Source organism: Aythya fuligula, chromosome 2 (assembly GCF_009819795.1).
Source record: "Aythya fuligula isolate bAytFul2 chromosome 2, bAytFul2.pri, whole genome shotgun sequence".
NCBI classification, from domain to species: domain Eukaryota; kingdom Metazoa; phylum Chordata; class Aves; order Anseriformes; family Anatidae; genus Aythya; species Aythya fuligula.
The window spans coordinates 120555148-120567076 of NC_045560.1; the positions used below are offsets into that span (position 1 = coordinate 120555148).

An 11929-nucleotide genomic window follows, 5' to 3' on the forward strand; every position below is an offset into this window, starting at 1 on the left:
TCAGTCTATTTGCCTTTTTCATTCAATTCTAACATTGCCCTAAGCTCCATTATAAAATGTAGTGTAAAAAAATCTTCTATAGTTTGAGATTTCCAACAACAGTCTCACATTAATGCTAAGGTTTTTCACACCAATTAGTTGTGTTTCCAGTCAACTTCTCACCCTAAAATTCCAGCTCTGAGAAAGACAACATTAAAGAATGTAACCTTTCATGTTTATACATCAAGAATCTGTTATATGCAGCTCTTACCTGATTACATACAACAGAAATCCCTCCAGATGTTTCCCTAAAATGTAAATAAGATATTTAAAGTGATGGGCATTTCAGCTTTTTAGAGTTAAATGCATAGATACAGTAACTCAAATTCACATACCGAGTGAAAGGATTATTTGCTTCATTGTCTTCTGGGGCTTTTATACTAATGCAGTCTCTCAGTGGTATCTGCAACAAGTCAGAAAAACACATACCCCTTCTTAAAAGCTTTTTAAAAGGAATCTTAATTTATCAAGAACTTGCAAGGTTGCAGTGCTTACCTTGATAATGGGTTGGATATTTTCATCTGGTTCAAAAATTATTGATTTTGAACAGATTTTTAGAGAACCTCTGATTTTTCTAGAAGAACAAAAAACAAGTTGTAGTTGTTATGTGTGTTTTACAGATACATGAGACTACAACGACTAGAGCAAACAAATGTGTGTAAACCTTTCATACCTTTCATCCCTGCAACCTTTATTTATGATATGATTAGCTGTGTGCTGTTCAAAGTAATATTCTTCCAGGTTAAGAAGCAGCAGTGAAAACCTGCAAATAAATAAACAAAAAATATTTCATTAGAAAGAAAACACCATGAAACAGTTAATGTTCTTAATAAAATATATCAAGTGTTTGGGAAATCTTCACTAACATATATAGAAACATAAAATCATTCAGGTTGGAAGAGATCTTCAAGATCATCTGGTCTAACCATCCCCCTACCACCAATGCCACCCGCAAACCACGTCCCTAAGCAGCACGTCCAACCTTTCCTTGAACACCCCCAGGGATGGTGATGCCACCACCTCCCCGGGCAACCCGTCCCGATGCCTGACTGCTTTTTCTGAGAAGAAATGTCTTCTCATTTCTAACCTAAACCTCCCCTGATGTAACCATTCTCTCTAGTCCTATCCCTAGTTACCTGCAACCTGAACCTCCCCTGGCACAACTTGAGGCCATTCCCTCTGGTCCCATCACTAGTTACCTGTGAGAAGAGGCCAACACCCAGCTCCCCACACCTTCCTTTCAGGTAGCTGCAGAGAGCAGTGAGGTCTCCCCTGAGCTTGCTCTTCTCCAGACTAAACACCCCCAGTTCCCTCAACTGCTCCCCACAGGACTTGTGCTCCAGGCCCTTCGCCAGCTTCGTAGCCCTTCTCTGGGCACACTCCAGGGCCTTGATGTCCTTCTTGTAGTGAGAGGCCCAAAGCTGAACACAGCATTCGAGGTGTGGCTCTACCAGAGCAGAGTACAAGGGGATGATCACCTCCCTGGTCCTGCTGGCTACATTATTCCTGACACAAACCAGGATGCCATTGGCCTTCTTGGCCACCTGCGCACACGGCCGGCTCATGTTCAGGTGAGCATCAACCAACACCCCCAGATCCTTTTCCTCTGCACAGCTTTCCAGCCACTCTCCCCAAGCCTGTAGTGCTGCATGGGGTTGTTGTGGCCAAAGTGCAGGACCCGGCACTTAGCCATGTTGAATCTCATCCCACCGGCCTCTGCCCATCCTGTCGAGGTCCCTCTGCAGGGCCTTCCTACCCTGTATGTGCCCTGTCGCCCTCCCAACACCTGAGAATTAATTAATTTAAAATAACTTTTTAAAAGAACAAGCCTGTACGGAAACTTTGTATACACATAAAGATGATTGACTGATGCTCTTCCAAAACAGTCAAGGTTAGATATTTCAGTCTGTTCATATGTCTGAGGCAGGAACTATCCTAGCATAGCCAGTCTTTATGTAATAAAGATAATAACAACACAATAACAACACTACATTTAACTCGGATCAGTGTAAGCCAGTCAAAATATGCAATGACACAAAAGGTGGAGCAGGAACTCACATGGTGGAATGGAGAAGATAAGATCTTACCAGGGCAAGCCAAGTGACACTGGTTTCAAGTGTTAAGTGCAAACCACAGGCATGGTTTTTACAACATGGCTGAGCCACGCTATGGATACCCTCTAAAATAGCATTCTCCAATAACTTTTTGGCATTTTGTACCAGTGCCAGTGTTTGTTCAAGCCCACAGGAAATCTGTTTATGGGCTAATCCCATAGAAAACAAACCACAACAACAACAAAAATTGAAGAAGTCTTCTAAAGTATTTCATCGCAGGATCACGGTAATGCCAACACTCACGCAAGGCAAATGCAAATAGGTTAGGTTTGATATAACATGAAACTACATCCTCTAACAAATTAACTGCTGCAAGTAATGAAAGCTCATCAGCTCTACTAACAGGGTGAGCACGGGGTCACCTATGCATTTCAGCTGCAGGGAATGACAGTGGGTATCAGCACAGCAGGCAGAGCAGCAACATCTTATTTCCCTTCCACATACAACAGCTTGTTTGTCTGTGGAGCCGGCCTGATCTGCAGAAGTACTTAACATTTATGCACATCCACGCTTTGAGCTAAGTTCTGCATTGTGGTCATGAGGTGCTTTACGAGGAATGCTTGTGACAATGCTAATAAGCACCAAGTGTCCCCAGAGCAGTATGGCACGTTTAAAAAGCAAGCAGTAAACATGTCGAGAGTTCAAGAAATGAACTACATATTAAACAGTCTGCTTGTTAGGGCAGCATATTTCATACTAGAAAAAAAAAAAAACAGCATTACTGGAAAATATATCCTGTTTATGTAAATTTTGTGTTGTGTCTGTGTTGCACTAAATGCACCAAGGCAAAGGTTTGCTGTACTTACAAGTGGGTCCACATGCTCAACACCTCCTCCTGACACCCCGCATCCAAGACTCTCTGCCCTAATGTTCTCCTGCTTCTGCAAAAAGTCCAGTGCATTATCTTTGCCCCTGCGTTCTTGAATACAGGTGTTTTGTGATGCCATTAACAAACAGTTAAAGTTAAAATGTTAGAAAAAAATACCAGTTACAACAGTATAAGCCATATAAATCTCCCTAAGAAAATTCAATGCAAATCCACAAAGGTCATTTCAGCCTTTCCCCCAGTTACCATTACTGTGTGTTTCTTGAATATCTCAGGTTTCCAATGGAGTTTCAGGGTCTTTGCCTTCACATATCATTTCTCAGAAGGCACAGTACCGATTGCCTTCTGTTTCTCATAGAAGTTTATCTTTCAAACTCACTGCAACCTATGAATGCACATCCTATCAACAGGTGTAAACTGAATTCCCAACTTTCAGAGGCTTTGGTGCCATCACTCACCTTCAAGAAGCTAAAATAGAAGCTCCAGCTCTGCATTTTGAAGAAAAAAGCTTCACTAGGAATATTCTACATCCTAAGGGGGTAGAGAAGTATGAAACCATAGCAGCTTCCACATAGCTACCATTAAATCCCATTTTTCAACGCATCACCTAATTGAAGTCACACGGGACAAACTTAAGTTTTCTAAGTTCCACTAGCCAAAATATTTAAAGTTAGGAACAAAGGTAACACTCAGATTTGCTTGTAAAATCTTCCACTTTTTTGTCAGGGAACAGACACTATGGACATGAGGGACAATCAGCTTCACAGCAATGATGTTAGAGGTCCCGTAAATCTTCTTTTGTGACAAGTGGTAAATCACGTTCGATAGAACTCATTTCTGAAATACTGTAAGTAAGTAGAGCCACTAACAGTAATTGTATCAACGGGGTCCCTCGTGAGAGCCTTCACCACACACAATGATACTTCAGGCTTGCCAGGAGTTTTAACAAGTATTTACAGGTACCAGGGGAACAGCTCACTCTCTGGTACATGGCATCAGCAGGCAAACACAGTGTTGTGAAGGTCTGAAAAAATAGGAGATCAATAGCTATACAATTATAGCAGTGGGGATCTTCAACATGCAACTAAGCAGATGGACTGCAGAGGAACCAGCAGGGTGATTGTCTTCCGAAGAACTACAGAAGGTAGTCGAAAGACACTTGTGGTACCAAGATGACTGACACACAAAATTTATGTTATCAGCTGCTACATAGTCCTATGGCAGGAATTTGTACATATGTTTGGTACAGAGCTAGAATAGTAATTTGTTTCTTCTGGGTATGACAAGAGAAAGCAAACACACACACAAAGGAAAGGAATGATACCCAAGATATGAAACGGATTAAATGCATAGCAGTGGAGAACTGAATCGTGGTCTCAAGCCACGGAGCAGCTGGGCTATTCCCTGTGCTGCATAAGCCTATGACTTACCATGCTGCCCTGGAGAACAGCCTGGCTCACAAACCCAGTGTCAAGTCACGTAAGAACCAGGACTAGGTAAGCCTGTTCCTTTTTCCTCATGTCTGACCCTAAGACATCAAGAAAACTCAACCTCAGCCATTAGTCAGGCAAACATCTAACCAAGGCCTTCCAGTGAGAAGAGCCAGACTGCTTCAATAATACAAGTGGTTTCACACCCCCCTCCCAACAGAAAAACAACAACAGAATCTATTTGTATCTAATTTTTCCCCAAAAAGCAAACCATAAGTATCAACTGACAAATGTACAACACCACAGCTGAATCTAAAATGAAAAAGATTTTTTTTTCCTTTTAAAATTATCACCAAGAACTAGTACCTGGAAAAAGAGGTTTTGTTCTAATGCAAACACTTGTGTTTTTTAATAAAAAAGCAAAGAGATCTTCTACGTGTGGCTGCTGCTCTCAAACCGCATATTCCTCTCAAACCCTGTATTCCTATAGCACAGTAACAATGAATACTGGCTGCTATTGTTTCAGGCAAACACAAGAGGATCAAGTTTGCGGTATTTTTCTTAAGCATCAGCAAGTGGCTCATTTTAATCCACTTTTGAAATGTATAACCTCGTTGTTACTTGAAACTTCCCTGAAGTTGAATCACTTGAAACAAGTGATTTCATTAGCATTTATTAAAAATAGCATTACCTTTTTCTAAGTAGCTATCTTCTCTTGGAAAGCTCATGGAAACCAACTCAAATATCCTTTGAAATCAAGCAATGAAACTCATACCCTAGCATATTGTATGATGTGTTTATGCTGGCTTCCTAATAAAGATACATTTCACAGGCTTAACATTCACAATTTTTGTGGTCACCAGGCTATTTAGTTACTTACAACAGATTGATGAGGTCAGTAAGCCACATTTCTTCAGAAATTTCTTCAGGCATTTCTTCAGATACAATATACTATTTTTTCCTCATACATTGACCTTGACACATTAAACTATTTTTAAAAAGCGATATATTGATTTGAAAGTGACAGAGAGGAACAAAACAGACAAGATTTTCTAAGAAAGCTCAGATGCTGTTAAAATATCTGTATGGGGGAATGCTCAATGCCTTATGTTTTATCTTCTTAGCAGTCTGGTCTTTATCCTTGAATAATGTCTTGCCAACAGTAAGTAAGCTTTCAAGAAAGCTTCTCAGAAAATGATATGTGCCTAATGCATTTGATCATTTCAAAATCTGAAGGAAAAAGGCTTTAACAGCTTCCCTTGTCCAACCCAGCCTACCAGCTTCCTCAGAGACCACTTACAGTTCAGGAGACAACTCACTTCAAACTGCAGAAGCCATCAAATTAGCAGACAGAGAGGAACACCAGCTTCCACTCGGAGCTGCGGAGTTCCCTCAGGATAGTTTTGCACAGGTTTAATAACCTGAATGAGTTCATGGAGGGGAACAACAAGTAACACAGACTGTACAGCATGAAGGGGTCGGGGGCAAGAACACCGTGGCCAGAAACGAGACCTTTCTGCTCAGAGGGCAGCAGCCCTGCTGTCAGAGTGAGAAGGCAGCAGTGCCCCTTCCAGGATGAAATGAATCGGCAGCCTCCACGGCCAGCAGGGCAAAGCCTCGAGCTTTAACACGGGTGGAAGGGCATTTGAGCTGTTACAGGGTTTGCATTAAACCTGAGCTGTATCTGAGACCAACAGCAGAAGCAGCTTGGAGGGAGAAAAAGAAGAAACTTCAATGAAGGCCCTAATAGCGTTTCTGTGGAAACATCTTTGATACCCACCCGCATCCACTGGTGTTTGTCCATTAACTCTTTACTCATGAGGATCAATCTTTTAATAGCTGTTGCTTAAAATCTAAGTACCTACACTTAAGTGTAAATTAAAGCATGCTAATACAAATTTGCTTGAAGGCTTTTTCATATTCCTGTTTGTGTTGTCCCAGAAAAGTGGCATTAAGAAAATAATAAAAAAAAAAATCAAATGGAAGTGACGTGGAAGGTGTTCGCTTGTGATGAGAATCAGTATTGGTTCAAAAAGTAGCTTCAGGGGAAAAAAAAAGGAGGAAGGTAAAAGGAGAAGGCAAGCACCTTGCCAAGACAAACAGAACTTAATCTGTAGCAGGAAGAAGAAAGAGTACCGCAGGTAAGGCTGGTACACAAACAAAGAAGTGAAAAACTCTGGTTGCTCTTTTTTTTTTTTTTTTTTTTTTTCATTTTTGCCTTTTTCAAAAAGCTCCAACATAATTGCCACTCAGAAAAGGGCTGAGGAATATGAGTCAAGAACACACCCTAGATGCATACAAAAACTAAGCAGGACACTAAGCAGCAGGAGAACACTTGCAAAACCTAACCTCATGTGAGGTCATCTCCTATAAACAAGGTTTGGGAACCCAAATTGCACCCAAACATTCCTAGCATTGTTTCAAGTAAAATACAAAGCCATACACTGAACTCTTCATTTACCAACTACAACTTGAGGTTTGTAAGTTCTGCCAAGACGCTATAAAATATCCCCCAAGTAGAAAGTGTGTTATATCAGGCTTGGTTCTCAAAGACCAAGTGAGATTCAGCAGGGAGAGAACCAAAATCCAACCCAACAACAACAACATAAAAAAAAACAAACCCACAATTTATTTTATGCACCAATGTCATCTATCACCTGAAGCACCAAATCAGGTACAGGAATGAGCATGCAGGGACCAGCATCTCAGAAAAAAAAAAAAAACAACAACAACAAAAAAAAACCACACATTTACGTTATCCAGAAGAAACAGCAGCCAATTGATCCTGCTTTAGATTCTTCATCTGTGATTGAATTGGTTCCATTTCCACCACTTCATTGCACACGCTGGGAAACTACTGGGGCAGAACAGTTTCAGGTGGTTGACTGGACACACCTGGGACAATCACTTGACCCAATACTGAAGTACAGTCCTCAGAAGTACACTGCCAGGGACGAACAAGCAGGCCACCCAGCTCAGCAGCAGCCTGCAGGTACACAAAACCAGCTCTAAGTAAACCTCATCCTAAGAGCAAAGTATCTATTGGCCAGCTGATGCATGAATAAAAGTCTTCCTTATGTGTATTTTGTCCTCAGAGGCTAAGATAAGGCTACATACTTAAACATGAAACAAAAAGCCAAGGGGACATCGATCTGCAGGACCTACATGCTACCAGTGTGTTGTCTTACGTGAGTGATGTGAACAGCAAAACAGATGAACTCCTCGAACAGGAAGCCGAGCAGGCAAACCAGCAGAACTATTTATAAAAAGCCTCTGTATCAAGTGTTAGATATGCCTACATTTGGGCACACAGCCAGCAGAACCCGGAACTCTATTTATAAAGAAAGCAACAACCTCACCAAAACGCCACATCATTTAATTTGAAGTTTTGTAACTAAAATTATTAAAAAAATAAATCAAATATCATACTAATGAATGCTGAGTGCTTTTACAGATTAAATTGGGTAATCATGTACACAACACTGCATTAATTAGAAGGGAACATAATATCTTTCTTCTCTCTGAACACCTAAGAAAAGTGAAAATAGATGTCTAGCAATACAGATACATTCGAAGTTAAAAATCCTGCCAAAATTAACCCAACCTCATTAGGTAGATTGATTTGTTTAATAAAAAATAAAGTAAAGCCCGTTCTTTGTTCCCAGTGTACAAACATAGGATATTTTAGAATGATGTTCTTTTTTTCTAGAAAATGACATAGTAAGAAAAGTAGACTTACATAATCAGATATTAAATCAGTCCAAGTAATTAGTTTAGGATTTTTTCCTGATCTCTTAGAACTGATCTTCCTTCCTCCCCCCAGAGAGCAACTATATAAGAAGATTAACTTTTTACCTACTGTTTCACTGTGCTCTCAACCAGAACTTTCATAGCTGGTACATTTGCTCACTGCTTTATATAAAAACAAACAAACAAAAACAAACAAACAGCAAACTAACAAAGCCACACATGAAACACCATTATCACAAAGTTTCAGAAAGGCCTGGTCATCTCACTCGGAAATAACTACAGCAAGATTACTGAAGATAAGAGAAGTGTGAGCTATTGTCCCTGTACCAATTACCCAGCAAGAAGGCTAAAAGAAAAGCTCCCAGAGGATGTCATTTCTATTAGGCAAAATAAACAGCTTTTTTTGTGCTGTTTTAAGGCAGGACTGCCTATTAGGAAAACAAAAGACAGGATTTGATATTTCACAGCCAAAAACGTTTTAAATTGCTTAAGAAATATTTTACGATTTCCTTTTTTTTTTTTTTTTTTCTTCTTCAGAAAGGCACAAGAAGAGAGAAAGAGAGAGAGGGGAAGAAACACAATACATATGTGTGTATATATATATATATATATACATACACACACACCTGATTTCATATATACACATTGACTCTTATTTTACACATTTGTCAAATTAGGCAAGGGGAAGAAATAGAGAAATGAGTTTGCAGATACTTAGATGGGAAAAGCTACAAGTGAAAATGACGACAGAATTAATCTTTCATGATGTTCTCAAACTACAAACAAGAAGATACAAGATCCTAAAACGCTTCCAAGGAACCTTCATTAACTGCAGATCAGTAATGCTGACAGACATTGATAAGTTGGTTTTGTTGTCAGGGCTTTTAGGAGAGACTTTTATACCACTTGGATCTTTAGAGCAAATCTGATGAGTCGTGGCCTCTTCCTCAGTTTCTCAAAGAAGCAGAGACAAGTTATGTTAAAACCTGAACAGAGCTATTACAGTCATACTTCTAGCTTTTCCTACAGTGAAGATGTTTCACTTCACAATTAAAAATCCTTCTCCTCCTCCGAAGGAGCTTGTCCATTCTCCCTCCAGGACCCCCACAGTTAACTGAAAACACAGCAGTCCCCAAAAGCAGCAAGGAAAAAGATACTCAAGAAAGCAAAAAAGGGATCCAGAATACGTTCAGCCTTTGGAAGCGTTTCAAAAGCTGCCGTAGCTTAATCGGCTGAACACCTATGAATCAGAATTTATACGGGCAAAGTGAGCCAAGCCCTTCGTCACATGTTTTTCTCCCCAACAATAAACAGCACTGTGCAGCCAGGGGCAGGGATTTGCACAGGGCTCACGCGGGCCCTGCTCGGTGTCCACGCGGGGCCCTGTGGCTGCGGACCCCCCAAATCCTGCAAGGGGAGGGAGGCACCTGGGGGGCACCAGGGTGCCGTGCCCTTACCTGGCAGAGATCTCCTACAGGGCGATACGAAGCTTTATGAAGGGCTTTGAAACTTTCTGACGAGCCCGGCGTCGATGAGCCACATAAAAGAAAGTGTGACACAAGCTAAAAATAAGAGAGCGAATTCCGGCCAGGCGCAAGGTATGGGCTGTTAGTCACAGGCACACGAACTGCAGCCGGAGAGCAGGAAGGGGGCAATTGCGTTTAGCGCTGTAAGGAGCTGTCAGCCTGTAATTGAGGGGCTGACGAAACCCGGATCGTAACGCTCAGAAAAATAACAAACAGTGAAGCAGCGCTGTGCCACGACACCAACACAACCCAAAACAGCCGAAATGCAGCTTCCACGCAGCTGAATTCAGCCGAGCGAGCTCATTTTATCCCCATTTCCCCAGCTTTGCCCAGCACCTTTCCAGCCCCGGCTGCGGGGACCCAGCACGCACCCCCCTGCAGCGAGGGCGCAGCGGGCACGGCGCCTGCCGCCCCTCCGCCCCCCGGCACCCCGGGACCCTCTCGCCCGAGGGGTCCGTGCCCGGGTCCGGGTCCGTGGCCGTGGCTCTCACCTCTCCTTGGAGTACAGCTCCTGCTCCAGCCGCCTCCTGCGGATGAAAGCCATGGAGCCGCCCGGCCTCCCCGCCGCCGCCGCTGTCGCAGCAGGCCGGGCCAGGCCGCGCCTCAGGGAGGCGGGGAGAGTAGGGCCGGCCCGGCGGGTCGGCGGGGTGCCTGCCCTCAGCTTCCTTCCTCTTCCCCTTCCCCTTCTCTTTCCTTCCTTAAAACTCGAGCTGTGCTGGTTTTTATCGCCGCAGGTCCAGAGGAGCAACGCGAGTCGCCAGCTCGCAGCAGGGCCTGTGCCCGAAGTGGTGTCGGGGGGAATGGTTTGGGGTTGGGGTTGGGGTTGGGGTTGGGGTTGTCCCTCTCCATGGGGCTTATTCAGAGCAGGAATGCAAGCCTCGTCCTCCTCCCAGGGGTTTAAAACCTAAAAAACCTCCGTGGCAGGAAGAGGGAAATAAAACCCCACACGCTTTTAGTCCGTGTCACTGCAGGGGCATCTGAGCAACCCGTAACATGTGCGCTGACACGGTTTCACGTGAGGTAGGAAAACACTGTTGTTTGCATTTTTATAAGTAAAAAACATAAAATAAAATAAAATTGAGTCACACAGGGAATGTGATTTTTCACGTAGGAATAAAAAGAATTATAGGCTTGTAGGCCTCGAGTCTGTCTGATCTAATCTCTGCGCTGAGGCTGATTCAGATATATGTTGATCAGTGTTATTCAGACAGTTTCAATTTGTGGACCCGTAAACATGAATACGAGAAGTGCTGTATATGCTAAGAATTGATCTGCTTTTGCCATTTGTCTTTCAGGGACGTTTTAGGAGTAGTTCACAGACTCTAAGGAGGCTGTGCAACATGGTTTGAAAAGTGGTATCATCCATAAAAAGTATCTCTCTAATTGATTTATAAAAACACCTATTTGAAGGAAATATACAACACTGGTATGTAGATTGCAACAATGTTTAACTGCATTTGTAAAAATGTATTTGCCTTGTATCCCACTTTATTCTTTTACTGCATTGCTTGCTGCCATCTCAAAATGGAAACTGACAATATTTTTATATTGTTCAGGTATGGTTTTATAAATTCGTGTGTAAATATATATATGTATTTATTTATACAAGTGTTTGTATGTGTAGATATGTATATCATCTTCACACAGACTACACAATTTTGTTCATTTTCCTCCCAGACTGCATTCATTAAATGATTTATTCTTACTGATTTTCTCTAGTTTCTTTCAAGTATGGTTTTTGCCTTTATCTTAAGGTGTGAGACCCCTTAGAGCAGTTCAGCTGAGGACTAACACCAACTAGAGTGTAAGAATTACAGCTTATGTATTAGACAAAAGAGGAACTTCTATAAATACATCCCAGAAATAAATTGCTTTTCTTCTGACAGTGTTACTTCTGCTGAGAACCTTTTCTAATGTACTGCCACCTACTTCTCCCCATTTTAGACTGTGCATTTGAGTTTTTCTCAGTTGTAAAGTTTTGCCTTAGCCCTCCTTCTAACTATAAATACTTAACCAGGTAATAGAAATAGTTTTGAACTCTGACTCTACCTTGTAGCTCCCAGGTTGGTGAAAAACATTTACTTTTTTTTTTTATTATTATTATTTTTAAGTATATATCTATATTCTGTTACATATTGCAGATCATTAAAGGAAATATTGAATAGAACAGAAATGACAACATACCCTGACAGGATGTCCCTGAATATGCTCTTCTTTGTTTTTTGCAAGCAGCATGCCAGTTGG

General features: G+C 41.8%; 1 protein-coding gene across 2 annotated transcripts in view; it reads right to left on the reverse strand.

Annotated features, from left to right (window-relative positions):
* The window catches only part of NSMAF (neutral sphingomyelinase activation associated factor), a 36849-nt gene extending 26575 nt beyond the window's left edge, over positions 1–10274 (reverse strand). Inside the window, exons 1-5 of one of the 2 annotated variants that reach the window (XM_032181946.1) lie at positions 10177–10274; positions 713–802; positions 535–613; positions 375–442; positions 251–287 (exon numbers count right to left, since the gene is read on the reverse strand). In XM_032181946.1, the coding sequence (XP_032037837.1) occupies positions 251–287; positions 375–442; positions 535–613; positions 713–802; positions 10177–10229 (327 nt within the window). In that variant the 5' untranslated portion in view covers positions 10230–10274. Of the gene's footprint in view, positions 1–250; positions 288–374; positions 443–534; positions 614–712; positions 803–5289; positions 5343–10176 lie in introns of those variants that run through there. The other variant, XM_032181947.1, reaches the window with a different exon arrangement.
* Positions 10275–11929: the final 1655 nt, after the last annotated feature.